Here is a 17,417-nt window from a genome sequence, read left to right as displayed (position 1 = left end):
CTTCTAAAGTCCTGTCTGGTCCCTGCCTCCTCAACCATAAGTAGACTTCCTTCTTCCTCCGGACTGAACATGTTCCATGACCATAATTGTAGTACAGGCTTGAGGGGCTGAGTGGCCTTTGTTCCCTCAGTCCTGCTTCATCATGGCTGAGTTTAATTTTCTTCCTTTGGAACACATTGCTTTGTCCATTTATTCAAAAGCTAAATCTTGTCCAGAAATCCTAACTAAGACATGGAAAGGAAGGGGAACTTCCAGACTTCAGAGGCCTTTGTTATGACATCCAGCTCCAAGAAAAGAGAGGCACTCACAGACACGTGATGTGGAGGGTCAGTGAACCTCATCGTGATCCTGGGATAGGAAAGAGGGGGAAATTCAGGGATCAAGGAATATCGGTGAAGGTGGGATTACGGGATATGGACAGGTGGAATGTGGGAAGGGGGGAGTGAGGGATACAGGGCGGGAGGTGGAAGGGGAGACTGAGGGATATGGGGAGAGGGGGGGAATGAGGGATACCACAGGAGGGTGGGGAGGGGGGAATGAGGGATATGGGGAGAGAGGGGGAATGAGGGATACCACAGGAGGGTGGGGAGGGGGGAGTGAGAGATGGATGGGGAGGGAGCTTTTGAGTGTTCAAACTCCTGCCCATTGACGTCATCATGTTTTTGAACACTGACTGAATACCTCTTGTCCTCTGGTTTTTGGATTGTCAGCCTCTCTCTAATGCCGTGCTGCCTGTGCTCCCAGACAGAGGTCTGTCCAATCCAAGTTGCTGCAGTAAAGCAAGACCATTCCCTACCCTCTGGGCAATGCCACACGTGCCGTCACTCTGCCCTCAGGGTGAGCTTTATGTTGACAGGACAGGGAGGAGGGAAACAAAATACCAGCATAACATCAACATCAATACCTTTCTTATCGTCAAAATAGAGGGTTTGCTGGGCTGGATTCGACCACTGGAGGGAGGTGTTGTCATTTTGGTCCACCTTGCAGGTCAGTGTTGCAGTCCCTCCTTGGATTGCTGTCACATTCTGGGTCAGGGGAGACTGTGCCTGGCTGCCTGTGAGGGAAACAGAAAGAGAGAGAGAGAGAGTGAGTTATGGAGTGACAATTTGCTGCAGGCTTGTGCTTCACTCACATGGCATTGTAACTCTGCCAGCGCCATCAATCAAACCACCACAGAGCTTTCGCTGAAAACATTCTGTTTGTGGTGACAGGACATTTCAGGCAGTGTGTCCAGAGGCTCAGAGCAGCAGGTTTTGTGGTTGATACTGAGTAAGAGCCCACAGTGTTATTCTCGTGATGGCGGGTGGTGGAGGGACAAAGGACCAGGGTCCAGGGCTTCCCAGAGCGGTACCATAGGAAGCAGCAGAGACCGCTGAGCAGATGTGATACAAACACTGGAACAGTTATTGGTAGATACCAGTGCAGCACTCCGGGCTGAAAGGCATCTGGTCAACAACGTAGGGGAGAAGGAGACCATGTAAAGTATATTTTTAGTTTAACAATAACCGAGTAACAAAATCAAAAAGTGTGTTGCTGGAAAAGCACAGCCAGTCAGGCAGCATCCGAGGAGCAGGAGAGTTGACGTTTTGAGCATAAGCCCTTCATCAGGAATGTGCTTCATCAGCTTATGCTTGAGATGTCGATTCTCCTGCCCCTCGGATGCTGCCCTGACTTGCTGTGCTTTTCCAGCACCACACTCGCGACTCTGATCTCCAGCATTTGCACTCCTCACTTTTACCTAATAACCTAGTAACAGCTGGCTATGGTTATTGCTCACCGACTAAACTTCCTTCGGATGTACTGATTCAGTTGAACACATTGCCAATTGCCAATTTGATTTATTTAAAAGAATATACATTTAATAATCCTTTTGACTGTGGTAAAGCACTCCAAGAACTTTAATCCTGAACCACAGAACAAAGAACATAGAACAGTACAGCTCAGGAATAGGCCCTTCGGCCCTCCAAGTCTGTGCTGACGCATTTTGCCCTTCCAAACTCAAACTACTTTCACTTACAGGATTTGCATCCCTCTATTCCCTTCCTATTCATGTATTCATCCAGGTGTTTCATGAATTGTACTGTTATATCTGCTTCCATCACCTCCTCTGGAATTCCAGGTGCTCACCACTCTGTGTGATAAACCTGCCTTGCGCGTCTCTTTTAATCATTCACTCCACCATCTTAAACCTGTGTCTCCTGGTAAGTGACCCCTCCACCATGAAAAAAAAAGCCTCCACTCTATCCCTGCCATTCACAATCTTATAAACTTCTATCAACCTCCTGTGTTCCAGTGAAAACAAACCTAGTCTATCCAACCTTTCTTCAGAGCTAAAATCCCCCAGACCAGGCAACATCCTGGTAAATTGTTTCTGTATCATCTCCAAAGCATCCCCATCCTTGTTAGTGTGGTAACCAGAATTGTACGCTGCAGCATAACATGCCTATCCTTATACTCAACGTTCCTTCCAATGAAATAGGTCATTTTTACTACCATATCTACCTACACTGCCATATAATGGGAGATGTTAGGCCAAGTAAGGTGTCTCTTCAAACCATGTCACACAAACTCACAGGGAATGCCACCTTCGTATGTGTTAATGCCAGTGTACACAGTGACCACCACCACCCACCATTCCATCCTGGGCCAACACGCCTCCTCCTTTTCTGATTCGGACCCTGATAGCCTTCCAGGTTCAACATGGAATTCAACACCTTCACAGTGTGAACACTATCCTCTACTTGGTTCCCCTTAACCCAGCCCACCCCCTCCACATTCTCATGTTGTGTCGTGTTTCCACGTTTCTGCTGGAGAACTCACATTGGAGGAGAAAGAAGACATTCTGCAGGGTGATTTACCAATCCCTAACGGTAACCACAATATAGCACAAAGTCTCCAGTGCTGGGTGCTTGTGACAAAGGGACAGCGATACTCAGGGGTGACTTTAATCTACATATCAACTGGGAAAATCAGAGTAGGGGTAGGAGCCTGAGTAAGGAGTTCAGAGAATACCATTGAGATAGTTTCTTATAACAGCATGTTGAATAATATATTTCAGAAAAATCAGGTTAAATATACTCCCACTCTAAAGAATAGGGAGGACCCAGTGCCTATGGGGAACTAAAAAAGTTGGAGAAGAAGCTTCAACCACACAAAGATGAGTTCAGTCAGATGACTGTTCAGAATATAAAGAATGACAAAGAATGATGCAAAGATTAATCAAAAGGAAGAAATTAAAGTTTGACAGGAAGCTAGCTGGAAATGTGAAAATGGATAACAAGAGTTTGTACAGATATTTAAAAACTAAAAAGGAAGTAAAGTGAGTGTTTCTCCCTTAAGGAGTGAGAATGGGAATTAATAACAACATAACAAGGAAGTGGCAAATGAAATGGGCAAAGATTTTGCTTCTGTCCTAATTACTGAGTCCAGAAAACCAGCAGGAAAATCAGCAGGTGGGGTGGAGAGAGAGGAACCAAACTGTGCAAATGGATGGTGCTGTGGGCTGACCAATCCCCAGGAACAATAACTAAAAGCACTGCAGGTGCTAGAAACCTGAAATAAATGCAGAAATTGCTGGAGAAACTCAGCAAAACTGGCAGCATCTGTGGAGAGAAAGCAGAGTTAATATTTAAATCCAGTGACTCCAGTCATGTCCAGTAACTCTAGGGTTCTGAGGAAGGGTCACTGGATCTGAAAAGTTAACTCTGATTTCTCTCCACAAATGCTGCCAGACTTGCTGAGATTTTATAGCAATTTATATTTCTATTTAAATACAGACATTTCAACGTCAGATTCTGCTTTAACTAACCACAAGAAGCTCAGTAGGTGGGCAGCACAGCTCTACGTTATAACCAGTAACCATATACTTCTCTAAAAACCATGCAAACATAACCTTTAGATGGAAAGAACATGATATTAGTTCACAAAATGTTTATTCATGATGTTCAATGTCCTCTGTGCTTGGAAGCTTCAGTCATCAACTGAGCACTTTGATATATTTACTGTGAGATTCTTAAGTGTGCATTCATTATAAAACTCTCTTCATGTTCCCATCAAACATGTCTAGGATTGGTACAGACCATAAACTACAGGAGAAGGATTAGGCCACTCAGTCCGTCGAGTCTGCTTTGCATTCAAACGTGGCTGATAAGTTTCTCAATCCCATTCTCCTGCATTCTCCCCATAACTCTTGATTCCGTTACTAATCAAGAACGTACCTATCTCTGTCCTAAATCCACTCAATGCCTTGGCCTCCACAGCCCTCTGCAGCAATGAGTTCCACAGATTCACCACCCTCTGGCTGAAGAAATTCCTCCCATCTCAGTTACAAAGGGTTGTCCCTTCACTCTGAGGCTGTGCCCTCAGGTCCTAGTCTCTCCTACTAGTGGAAACATCTTCTCCATGTCCACTCTATCCAGACTTCTCAGTATTCTGTAAGTTTCAATCAGATTCCCCCTCATCCTTCCAAACACCATCGAGTACAGACCCAGAGTCTTCAAGAACAACATCTTCGTCCTTGGGATCATTCTTGTAAACCTCCTCTGGACTCCCCACAAGGCCAGCACATCCTTCCTAGATACAGGGCCCTAAACTAATCATAATATTCCAAATGCGGTCTTACTAGAGCCTTACACAGCCTCAGTACATCCCTGCTCTTGTATTCTATTGTATTCTGCTATTTCCCATTTAGAAAATAGTCCATGCATCTACACTATCTATGAAAGTGCATAACCTCCCCTTTTCCCACATTGTATTCCATCTGCCACTCCTTTGCCCGCTCTCCCAGCCTGTCCCAGTCCTTCTGCAGTCTCCCACTTCCTCAACACTGTCTGTCCCTCCACCTGTCTTTGTGTCATCCACAAAATTAGCAACAATGCCCTCAGCTCCTTGGTCCTGATCATTAATATGGAACGTGAACGGCTGTGGTCCTAACACCGACCCCCTGTGGAACTCCACTAGCCACTGGCTCCATCTGTAAAAGACCCCTTTATCCCCACTCTCTGCCTTCTGCCAGTCGGCCAATCCTCTATCCAGGCCAGTACCTTGCCCCTAAGACCATGGGCTCTTGTCTTATTTAGCAGGCTCCTGTGCAGCACCTTGTCAAAGACCTTCTGGAAATCCAAACAGATCACGTTGATTGGATCCCCTTTGTCTAACCTGCTCATCACCTCCTCAAAGAATTCCATCAGATTTGTCAGGTGTGACCTCCCCTTGATGAAGCTGTACTGACTCAGCCCCATTTTACTGTGTAGTTCATCTACCCCACAATCTCATCTTAAATAACGGTCTCCAAAATCTTACCAATGACCGAGGTCAGGCTAAACAGCCTATCTTCTGTCTCCTGTCTTCTGTCTCCTCCCCTTCTTAAACATGGCTATTACATTAGCCATTTTCCAGTCCTCTGGGACCTTCCCTGACTCCAGTGATTCTAGATCATCATCAATATGTCTAGACTTTTCAGATGAAAGTAAAGCTCCCTCTACACTGTCCCCATCAAACACTCCCAGGACAGGGACAGCACAGGGTTAGATACAGAGTAAAGCTCCCTCTACACTGTCCCCCCCATCAAACACTCCCAGGACAGGGACAGCACAGGGTTAGATACAGAGTAAAGCTCCCTCTACACTGTCCCCCCCATCAAACACTCCGAGGACAGGGACAGTACGGGGTTAGATACAGAGTAAAGCTCTCTCTACACTGTCCCCCCCATCAAACACTCCCAGGACAGGGACAGCACAGGGTTAGATACAGAGTAAAGCTCCCTCTACACTGTCCCCCCCATCAAACACTCCGAGGACAGGGACAGTACGGGGTTAGATACAGAGTAAAGCTCCCTCTACACTGTCCCCCCCATCAAACACTCCCAGGACAGGGACAGCACAGGGTTAGATACAGAGTAAAGCTCCCTCTACACTGTCCCCCATCAAACACTCCCAGGACAGGGACAGCACAGGGTTAGATACAGAGTAAAGCTCCCTCTACACGGTCCCCATGAAACACTCCCTGGGCAGGGACAGCACAGGGTTAGATACAGAGTAAAGCTCCCTCTACACTGTCCCCCATCAAACACTCCCTGGGCAGGGACAGGGACAGTGCGGGGTTAGATACTGAGCTCACGAAGCCCGGCAATGATAGGAACTATATGCGGATGGGCGCTTGCTAACTGCTGGTGAGATTCTCTCTGCTCAGTTGTAACAAATTGAAATTCTCCCTGGAGAAATTGAAACCAAATGATGAAAAAGCTAAATTATCATATTTAGAAAAGGGTGATGCAGTTTTGTAATCTTCATTATGTTTTATACAGGTAAGATGCTGCAAAGACAATAATTGTCATCAATGGCAGGTGAGAAGATAAGTGATGAAGATGGAATTGGACAGGATATTTAGTGTTTATTGTCCTCGGTGATAACATCTGAATTCTTGAATTGCTTCAAAAAACAAATGACAAATCTGTTAACTTTCAGTCCAATTAGTAACCACATAGCATAAAGGGTGCAGAACCAGAATTAATGCGTCATTATCATTCACCACTTCACTCCACTTAAAGTTCATCCTTCACACAACCACACAGAAACATTACAAAACACTTCAAATGGATCCACGTTACATTGAAAGTGTTTGTCAGGGAAGTTAGAGACTGAGATCATTAATCTCCAACTCACATCAGCTGCCTTCTATTCTTGGCCAGTGATTATGACTTGTTTTGAATTGTGGTCACCAAGCTGGGATATAGGCTTGGTGCAGTGACCTTGGTGTCAGTCTGAGCATGGGAGTGAATATCAGTAACATCCTAGCGTTGGTGTTAGTATCTGTCTCAGCATTACGGTACTGTGTTAGCATTTATTCCACATGAGACGTGGGCACCCTGGCTCAATCACCATTGATGGCCTATCCTAGCTGCCCTAGAGGAGGTGGCAATGATCACTGCGATCCAAATTGGTCTAACTATAAGCAGCCTTTCCACAGCAGTGAGCCATGTAGATGGAGTCCATGGATGGAAGGTTAGCTCCAGTGATGGCCTGGACCTCTGTAGTTTGCTGTGGTCCTAGGCACAGCTGTTGCCATACTAGGCCTTTTTGCACCTGGGTGTGTGCTTTCAATGGTGCATCTGGAAATATTGGTGAGGGTCCTTGTGGACATGCTGAATTTCCTAAGGCTCCAGAGGAAGATAAGACAATGTTGTTGTGCCTTCTTGACCGTCGCATCTAGGTGGGAAGTCCAGGACAAGCGGTCGGTTATTATCACTCCTCGGAACTTGACGTGCTCGGCCCTCAGTTCCGTTAATGTCGATAGGGGCATGTCCTCCTCCTTTCTTCATGAAGTCAATGATCAGTTCTTTAGATTTGCCAACATTGAGAGAGAGAGATTGTTCTCATTGCACCACCAAAGGCCTGACATATACACATAAAACACGAGCTATTTTTGTTCTTGTGTCATTGACTTGTGTTGTTTCATGAGAAGGCCATTTACAGCTGCATGTGGGTACATTTAGTGGCTGACCGTCATGGCAACCAAACTGCAAAAATAAATGATCTGTCAAGCCAGATTTTACTCTGAGATCTAATTGTCCATATTACAATCAGCCAGATCAATTGTACCACTGCCCTTCTGTGACTGCCTTTGTTGTGATAGACATGACAACCTGTTCGAACCCAGACAGCTGTGATAAAAATCTGTGTGTGCTGACTGTGAGAATCCGACAAAAAAATCAGCCTGGATGTGTCACGCAAGCATGAGTCCACCTTCCTCAGTTACACCTAAATATGGCAGGAAAACAGGCAGCCTCATGTGGTGAGGCCTTGGAAAAGCTGCTGTGGGAATGGACAATATCCCACCAGGGCACACAATCCTGAGTTTACACCTGAGCTAAAAGAAATGGAGACAGGAAAGTGATCAGCTCTTAGTGCCATAGAAGCACGAAGTCTGCAGCAACTTCCTGCTCCCTCAGTGTCTGAGCTCTCGTCCAGTGAAATCAACATTAACTTAACATCTTTTCCAAAGTAATTCCCTTGATATCTTCATAAAGTGCAAATACAATGAGTTCTAGTAGGGCAAAGCTAACACGTTTACTGCCCAGAGTAAGAGATCGTGACACTGTCTCTGAATATGTGTTTACATCAAGCAGTGCAGATAGATATGGTAAACTAGTGCCAACCAGGAATGTACCCATTTCTGGCCCTGTACCCGTTTCTAATTCAAAACCTGACTTGATGTGTTCAGAACCATAAACTGTGGAGAAGTATCATTCAGGAATGGCTAAAGTAGCAATGACACCAATCTGTGGATTCAGACTGTCCACACACACTGCGGTGATTAATGAGAGATAATGATACAAGAACACATTTGACGGTTCACAGAATAAATCATTCTTTTTTGTCTCGAATTCAGATAAAATGACTCCTAATGAGATAATGCCATTACTGTGAGCAAACGGCTAATGGTTCAGAACAAATTCAAATCCATTCAAAGAATGAACATTTTAGCTTGTGGAATCCAAAACTTATTTTAAACCTAAGAACTGTGGATGCTGGAAATCAGAAACAAAACCGGAAATCACTGGGAAAACTCAACAGGTCTGGCAGCACCTGTGGAGAGAGAGGCAGAGTTAATGTTTTGGGTTCAGTGACCCTTCTTCATTTTCAGCTTTCCCAGTGGATGGTTCGCTTGATCATTGTTGCTCACATACTCAAGGTGCTAGCTTTAAGAAAAAGTATGCTTTCTGCATTGTTATGACAGACAGTCTGTTACCCTGTAAGTGTTTGTGGGTAGTATCCCTACTCTGGGCCAAAAGACATGGGTTCAAGTCCCACCAGCTGTATAATACCATCTCTGAACAGGTTGTTGAGAAAACAAGGAGCTGTTTGTGGGGACATGCTGAGTGTAGGTTGCTTGGTATCTCTGTAACATGTTCGCAGTGACTATACTTCTTACTCCTTTCCTTTGTCGTTAAAGGCTTGGTAGAAATTCAAGGAAGGCCTGAGTTTTTTCTCCATATTGTAACTTCAGTTTTGAGAAATAGATCTGTGGAGAATTGTTTTGGAATTTACTTTAGGAGGTAGTTGCCTTTGGCAGCAATTGGAGATAAAAGTTCAGGATGGACAAGGAGGTCTTTGGACACGTTGATAACTTTAGACTTACCTCGGATTGGTAGAAATATTCACTGGTGCACAACTGCTATCCCTCAATGCCTGCTTCTCCCCCACATGGGGACTGTCTCTCAAGACTGAGTGGGCATTAGAGAAAAGCATTGCACATTAAGTAAGTGTAACCACATCATCACTTCATAGTGACAGAAGCAAACAACAAGATGTTGGTTCTCGTTCCTTTCTGTTATTCAGTGTAGAGATAACGTGGAGAAGCAATTCGAACAGTGAAGTGAAGGCTACAAGAAGCAGTTGGACGAATGGATTGTAAACTATAATTGACCATGTGTAATAATACATATCTCTCTCTGCTCTTTCAACATGTGCATTAAACTTACAAAATAAATTTATAAAATCAGTTTCCAGTGAAATAGCAGAGAGAGGGGTTTACGCCACGTGAAAATTCAAATCGCAATATCGCTCACAGTCATTTCAAGTTTTCTAACTGTGCGTTCTGGCGTTTACAATGAAGTTGGAGGACTGTGTGGAGTTCTGTTGCCCACATTTGAGGAGGGATGTGAATGGATGTAGAGACCCCAGAGAAGACAATCCCAGTAGAATGTGGATCTAGTCTGGGAATGATTGTAGGAATGTATCGGTGCAGTCTAATGGGGAGGTATTGTGGCTTTTACTGTTTTATGGTAGATGTAAGATGAACCTAGAGTATTACTTTAATGACAGTCAGACCATGGAACAAGAGAAGAATCACTTAAATTACTGAAAATTAATGTTAAAATTCATGCAATAAAAATACTTTACTCAAAGCAATTAATATAATAATCTACCAGGTGGGTCAACGGTTCAAAAACATTGAGTGAATTAAAATAAAGTTTCAGTTCGTAATCCACAATATTAACAAGATGAACTTTATTATGTGATTTAAAGATAAAAAGATTTCCATTTATGTGACACCTTTTACAAGCTCGGATGGCTTCTAATGTTGGAAAGGACAAAGGTGGTGACTGAGCACACCAGCTCCAAGATATACTCATGGCCTTAAAGCATTTCACAGCCAGTTAAACTCATGTTCGCAGAGCACTGCCTGTCGTATTAAAGTAAACATGGTAGCCAATTTGTGCACAGTAAGATCCCACAGGCAGACGCAAAACAATGTTCAGGGAATCTGTTTCTCAGGTACACTGAGGAGAAATATTGTCTCCTTCAAAAGATGAACCTTCGACAGAGTTGCACTCCCCTGGTACTGCAGTGAAAACAGCAGTCAGAATGATTCAGAGATGGGAGGGATATCACATGAGTAATGGCTGATACAAAGTAGAAAGAAGTTTGAGAACGAGGAAACCAAGTTTAGAGATAGAGTCATAGAGATGTACAGCATGGAAACAGACCCCTTCGGTCCAACCCGTCCATGCCGACCAGATATCCCAACCCAATCTAGTCCCACCTGCCAGCACCCGGCCCATATCCCTCCAAACCCTTCCTATTCATATACCCATCCAAATGCCTCTTAAATGTTGCAATTGTAACAGCCTCCATCACTTCCTCTGGCAGCTCATTCCATACACATACCACCCTCTGGGTGAAAAAGTTGCCCCTTAGGTCTCTTTTATATTTTTCCCCTCTCACCCTAAACCTATGCCCTCTAGTTCTGGACTCCCTGATCCCAGGGAAAAGACTTTGCCGATATACCCTATCCATGCCCCTCATAATTTTGTAAACCTCTATAAGGTCACCCCTCAGCCTCCAATGCTCCCGGGAAATCAGCCCCAGCCTGTTCAGCCTCTCCCTGTAGCTCAAATCCTCCAACCCTGACAACATCCTTGTAAATCTCTTCTGAATCCTTTCAAGTTTCACAACATCTCTCCGATAGGAAGGAGACCAGAATTGCACGCAATATTCCAACAGTGGCCTAACCAATGTCCTGTACAGCCGCAACATGACCTCCCAACTCCTGTACTCAATACTCTGACCAATAAAGGAAAGCATACCAAACACTTTCTTCACTATCCTATCTACCTGCGACTCCACTTTCAAGGAGCTATGAACCTGAACTCCAAGGTCTCTTTGTTCAGCAACACTCCCTAGGACCTTACCATTAAATGTATAAGTCCTGCTAAGATTTGCATTCCCAAAATGCAGCACCTCACATTTATCTGCATTAAACTCCATCTGCCACTTCTCAGCCCATTGGCCCATCTGGTCCAGATCCTGTTGTAGTCTGAGGTAACCTTCTTCGCTGTGCACGACACCTCCAATTTTGGTGTCATCTGCAAACTTACTAACTGTACCTCTTATGTTCGCATCCAAATCATTTATGTAGATGACAAAAAGTAGAGGACCCAGCACCGATCCTTGTGGCACTCCACTGGTCACAGGCCTCCAGTCTGAAAAACAACCCTCCACCACCACCCTCTGTCTTCTACCTTTGAGCCAATCCTGTATCCAAATGGCTAGTTCAGGAGGCAGCTGAGGAGGAATTAGCATAGTCAGGAGCATGCTGCTTGAAACTCCAATGGGAAGACAGTAGCTTCTTCTTTATGTGGAATAAACTGACCAGAACATTATCTGTGCCAGTGCTAAATGTATTCAATTCCACTGATCGTCTAGAACTCTCGGATGTCGAGAATTTCTCATAGAACTTTGAATGAAGTGGTCTCTCCTCATCTTAATGCAAAATGATCTTGTCTCTTTTCTTTAGATATGAGTTCTCTAATAATGGCTTCAATTTTATCCCACCAAACGATATCAGGCAAACTAGCCTGTAGTTCCTTGATTTCTCCCTCCTTTCTTTCCAGTTGTCAACATCCAGTCTGATGGGATTGTTCCCATATCTAAGGAATTTTGGAAAATCCTTACCATTTTCTGCAGTTGCCTATTTAGTGTAGGCCGTCAGGTCTTGGGCATTTGTCAATTTTCAGTCCCCAAGTTTCCCAAGTATTTTTTACCTGCTGAAACTAATTATCTTGATTCCTTCACTTTTAGCCCTCAAAGCCACCTTATTTCTCGAATGCAATTTGCGTTTTTCACTGCGAAGGCAGAAATAAAATACTTGATCTGTTTATCTGCAAATGTTTTGACTTTAAGAGACCAAAGTTTACTTCAACTGCTCTCTGTCTTTTCAAGTATTTATAAAACCTTCTCCATTCTGTTTGGATTTTTCTGGCTGATTTACCAACATCCTCTCCTTTTTCTCAACTTCCTGGTGACACTTTGGTGATTTCTAAAACCCTTCCAAGTCCTCAGATTGGTTTCTGTTGTATAGTCATAGAAATCGATGGAAAAAGATCCTTCGGCCCATCATGTCTGTACCAGCCAGAAACAGGTACCTATTCTAATCCCATTGGCCAGCACTTGGCCCATAGCCTCGTGTACAATGCAAGTGCACATTGAAATGCTTCTTCAATGCTATGAGGGTTCCTGCCATTTACCAACAGGGGGTTCCAGATTCCCAACACCTTCTGGGAAAAAAAGGCTCTTCTTTTAACCTAATACCATCCTTAAAATCTTGTCTGAGCCACAAAGGGGTCTTTCTTGCTGAGATTTTGATTTGCAGTGGAATGTACTTTTGCAGCACTTTGTTGGACAATTTTTTTCAAAAACGTTTTCCCAAGTACTATCATATCTCTCAGTGTATTTACTGAATCAAATTTTATCAGCTCTCCCTCCACACCAATTGTTTAAGATCTCTTGCCTCCAAATATAAAGTGGAATTCAATGAAGTCAGTGGATACAATAAACCCAGTCACTGACTGTTGAATGACTGAAATCACAGGAGGTTTATGTTGGGATGGTGTGAATCTTCTGCTGCTCAGGAGGCAGATCCATGGGGGAGACAAATGCTGGTCATTGTGAATTTCAATGACAGGAGAGCCCTGGATAGGAGGAAAGCAAGTTGGAGCACATAAATTCATTCAAATAAAAGCCCAGCACTGGGAAATAAGGAGAGCAAGCATATTCTTTATAGATTGTCCATCAGGCTGACAGGTTCTACAGCCTTGTTGAATTCTCCATGGTGAAGTGAGACCACAGTCTAGCAGTAGCAAAATTCCGAATACACGGAAAGGTGGAACAGGCTGGGGATCATTCCTCTCAAAAACAGGATGCTGAACAGTGAATAAAAAGAGCTCTGTAAAATTATGAAGGGTTTCAGGAGTGTGTTATGATCCCAGCAAAGCTTGATAATGTTAAAAATGATAGGAATCCCCACACACCCCTTTGGGTATAACCTGTACTGAGCTAAAACAAGTAAAATCAACCTCATTTAAATCTGAATGACCAGATGGAGAGTATTTCAAACAGAAATAAGATTTCCTCCAAGTAGCCAAGCTAATATCTGCCCCACCTGGTTGCAAGCAGCTGCACAGAGGAGGGCCATGGGCAATCTCTCAGTCTGTCCAATTCATGGGCAATCTCTCAGTCTGTCCAACTGCCATTGATTTGATTTAGTTTGATTTATTGCAGACACATGTACCTCTCAGGTTGTAATCTCAGAGGTCAGTGCTGAGGGAGTGCCACACTGTCAGAGGGTCAGTACTGAGGGAGTGCTGCACTGTCAGAGGGTCAGTACTGAGGGAGTGCCGCACTGTCAGAGGGTCAGTACTGAGGGAGTGCTGCACTGTCAGAGGGTCAGTACTGAGGGAGTGCTGCACTGTCAGAGGGTCAGTACTGAGGGAGTGCCACACTGTCAGAGGGTCAGCGCTGAGGGAGTGCTGCACTGTCAGAGGGTCAGCACTGAGGGAGTGCCACACTGTCAGAGGGTTAGTACTGAGGGAGTGCTGCACTGTCAGAGGGTCAGCGCTGAGGGAGTGCTGCACTGTCAGAGGGTCAGCACTGAGGGAGTGCCACACTGTCAGAGGGTCAGTACTGAGGGAATGCCGCACTGTCAGAGCGTCAGTGCTGAGGGAGTGCCGCACTGTCAGAGGGTCAGTGCTGAAGGAGTGCCGCACTGTCAGAGGGTCAGTACTGAGGGAGTGCCACACTGTCAGAGGGTCAGTACTGAGGGAGTGCTGCACTGTCAGAGGGTCAGCACTGAGGGAGTGCCACACTGTCAGAGGGTCAGTACTGAGGGAGTGCTGCACTGTCAGAGGGTCAGTACTGAGGGAGTGCTGCACTGTCAGAGGGTCAGCACTGAGGGAGTGCCACACTGTCAGAGGGTCAGTACTGAGGGAGTGCTGCACTGTCGGAGGGTCAGTACTGAGGGAGTGCTGCACTGTCAGAGGGTCAGTACTGAGAGAGTGCCACACTGTCAGAGGGTCAGTACTGAGGGAGTGCTGCACTGTCAGAGGGTCAGTACTGAGGGAGTGCTGCACTGTCAGAGGGTCAGCACTGAGGGAGTGCCGCACTGTTGGAGGGTCAGTACTGAGGGAATGCCGCACTGTCAGAGGGTCAGTACTGAGGGTGTGCCGCACTGTCAGAGGGTCAGTACTGAGGGAGTGCTGCACTGTCGGAGGGTCAGTGCTGAATGTGTGCCGCACTGTCAGTGATGCTCTTTTTCCCATACAAATTGAATCAAGCCCCTGTCGACCCTACAGGTTGAGGTGAGCTGTTCTTGAGATTATGGCGCAGTGCCCTTGCCTCTGGACACTGAGTTCTGGCAGTTCTCAGGAGCGAACCGGATCCTGTTCTCAGCTAAATGTAACTCACATCCTTACCAGCTCAGCCCACCAGGTGGGGACTGTGAAGAAGAGCCTTGGCTGGTGCCTTCACCCTCACCATGGGCACTGTCTCGGAGAGTCCGTGTGACAGTATTCCTGCTGTCTCACCAGGAGTGAACCCACACCACACAGAGCAGGGAGTGAGGCCTGTACCTTCTGGCTGCTGTGGTCAAACAATACACTGGTGTTTGACTTCATTCACAGGACCTTTCACTTGTTGATTCATTTACTTAATCTTAATATTTATCATCATGTTGGATGCTCAGTCTCCAGTTAAATTGACGCTAAATTTAAATTAAATTAAAGTAAATTAATAACAGGAAGTTGCAGGTCTATAGTGCTTTTCTGTTTTGCAGAAAAATAATCAGCTGAAAATACATGTCGGTATATTGCGTGCAATTCTGGTCTCCTTCCTTTCGGAAAGATGTTGTGAAACTTGAAAGAGTTTAGAAAAGATTTACAAGGATGTTGCCAGGGTTGGAAGATCTGAGCTACAGGGAGAGGCTGAACAGGCTGGGGCTGTTTTCCCTGGAGCATCAGAGGCTGAGGGGTGACCTTATAGAGGTTTATAAAATTATGAGGGGCATAGATAGGATAAATAGACAAAGTCTTTTCCCTGGGGTTGGGGAGTCCAGAACTAGAGGGCATAGGTTTAGGGTGAGAGAGGAAAGATATAAAAGAGACAACTTTTTCACACAGAGGGTGGTACGTGTATGGAATGAGCTGCCAGAGGATGTGGTGGAGGCTGGTACAATTGCAACATTTAAAAGGCATCTGGATGGGTATATGAATAGGAAGGGTTTGGAGGGATATGGGCTGGGTGCTGGCAGGTGGGACTAGATTGGGTTGGAATATCTGGTCAGCATGGATGGGTTGGGCTGAAGGGTCTGTTCCATGCTGTACATCTCTATGACTCTATGACTCTATGTCGAACCAAAGACAAATCCGTCAGGAATGATGATCAAAAAGAGATTGGGTTTAAACAGAGATTGGGTAGTGTTGATGTAGTTTCTGGAGACAGTTCTGGAGCTCAGGGTTCAGTTGGCTGAAGATACAGCTGCCAATGGCGGACGGAAGGAATGAGGGGACTACCACTGGCTAGAATTGACGGACCATTGATTTTAGAGGCTTGTGGGAGATTATTCAGAAAGGTCAGGGTGTGAAATGTAAACAAGGATGAGAATGTTAACATTCAGGCACTGTTGAATCAGGAGCCAAAGAGAGTCAGTGAGCACAGTGCAGGATGGGTGAATGGGATTGGATATTGGGAGCAGTGTTTCCGAGGAGCTGAAACCTGAACATGGTGAGTCTGGGGAGCAGGACGATGGTAATGGGCTGTGGAGACTCTGTGGGCAATCGGCTGAAGCAGCCGTGAAAATGGTTGGTTGCTTTGGCAGAGAGGAAACAGAGAGAGATCCCTACAGTGCAGAAACAGGCCATTCAGCCCAACAAGTCCATGCTAACCCTCTGAAGAACATTCCACCCAGCCCCATTCCCTACCCTTTCCCTGTAACTATACATTTCCCACAGCTAACCCATCCAATCCCTGGACACTATGGACAATTTAGCATGGCCAATCCACTCAAACTAAAAATCTTTGGACAGTGGGAGGAAATCAGAGCAAGCCCACACAGACACAGGCAGAATGTGCAAACTCCACACAGACAGTCGCCTGAGGCTGGAATCAAACCTGGGTCCCTGGTGCTGTGAGGCAGCAGTGCTAACTATGGAGCCATCGTGCAGCCCTTGAACATAAACAGGGCACCTCTGATCCAATCAGAGCTGATGGCTGAGAGAATTCGATAGGAGCTGAAGGATTGAGTTTAAACAAATTTTAAGTGCGGCTCAGTCCAGCTTTTCTGAATGTAATAACCAGCAACAGACAGGAGGGGGTGATGTTGAGCTCAGTGTAGATGCTAGGAGAGATGTTGCTGAAGGTTAGCAGGTCGACGGGGAAGGGGAGAGATATCGAAGATAGAACCTAGCTGGGACAGCAAACGTGTAATAAATCTATTGTTTATATTGTCAGTGAGGAAAAGGTCCAGAATTTCTTGATTGACAGTACAAGCTAATGAGGAGTTTTGAGCATCAGCATTCATTGTGTCAGATCTGTCACTATTTGTCTTGTTTGGATTTTTAAAGTTTTTAATGTGCAGGAATAGTGTCACAACAGTTATAGCCACAAGTACTCAGCTCATTTTCTATTTAAAAAAATATTCAGGGTTTCTGGCATACATCACTGAAAAAAATCGCCTTTAATTGCTCCACTTTCCTATCCTGAATTTTTTTTTTACAGTATTCATAGTCCTGTCAATGTGTAATAAACAAACCAGTTTGAGACAGCTATAACTGAGCCCTGTTGCTGTCTCACTCTCACATGCCTCCCATCATTCCCAGGTGCCCTGTTCAGTAACACTAGCTCAACAGCACAATTAAATCCAGCCCTGCTGCTTGTACCAGTTCTGTGCCAATTTCTTGCACCTAATGAAATGCAAATCAGAATATGCAGGAAGCATCCTTGTCTCTGTATGTGTCAGACTATGTAGGTGTTTCTCTGAATGGGACTCACTTCCAAGCCTGAAGTGAGGAGTAAGTTCCCAGTCCAAAGACTTGAACACATAATCACAGCTGACATACCAAGTGCAGTACTGAGAGAGTACGT

The 17,417-nt window shown here is 45.1% G+C and overlaps 1 protein-coding gene across 3 annotated transcripts in view; it reads right to left on the bottom strand.

The window, feature by feature from the left end:
- Positions 1-17,417, bottom strand: part of cadm2b (cell adhesion molecule 2b) — an 813,462-nt gene that overhangs the window by 392,167 nt on the left and 403,878 nt on the right. For 2 of the 3 annotated variants that reach the window (XM_072585798.1, XM_072585799.1), the window contains exon 3: positions 905-1,054. In XM_072585798.1, the coding sequence (XP_072441899.1) occupies positions 905-1,054 (150 nt within the window). Of the gene's footprint in view, positions 1-904; positions 1,055-17,417 lie in introns of those variants that run through there. The other variant, XM_072585800.1, reaches the window with a different exon arrangement.

The sequence above is a fragment of the Chiloscyllium punctatum genome, chromosome 15 (genome assembly GCF_047496795.1).
Source record: "Chiloscyllium punctatum isolate Juve2018m chromosome 15, sChiPun1.3, whole genome shotgun sequence".
Taxonomy (NCBI): Eukaryota; Metazoa; Chordata; class Chondrichthyes; order Orectolobiformes; family Hemiscylliidae; genus Chiloscyllium; species Chiloscyllium punctatum.
The sequence above is the reverse complement of the archived record's forward strand: the minus strand, read 5'-3'. Positions and strand labels throughout refer to the sequence as shown.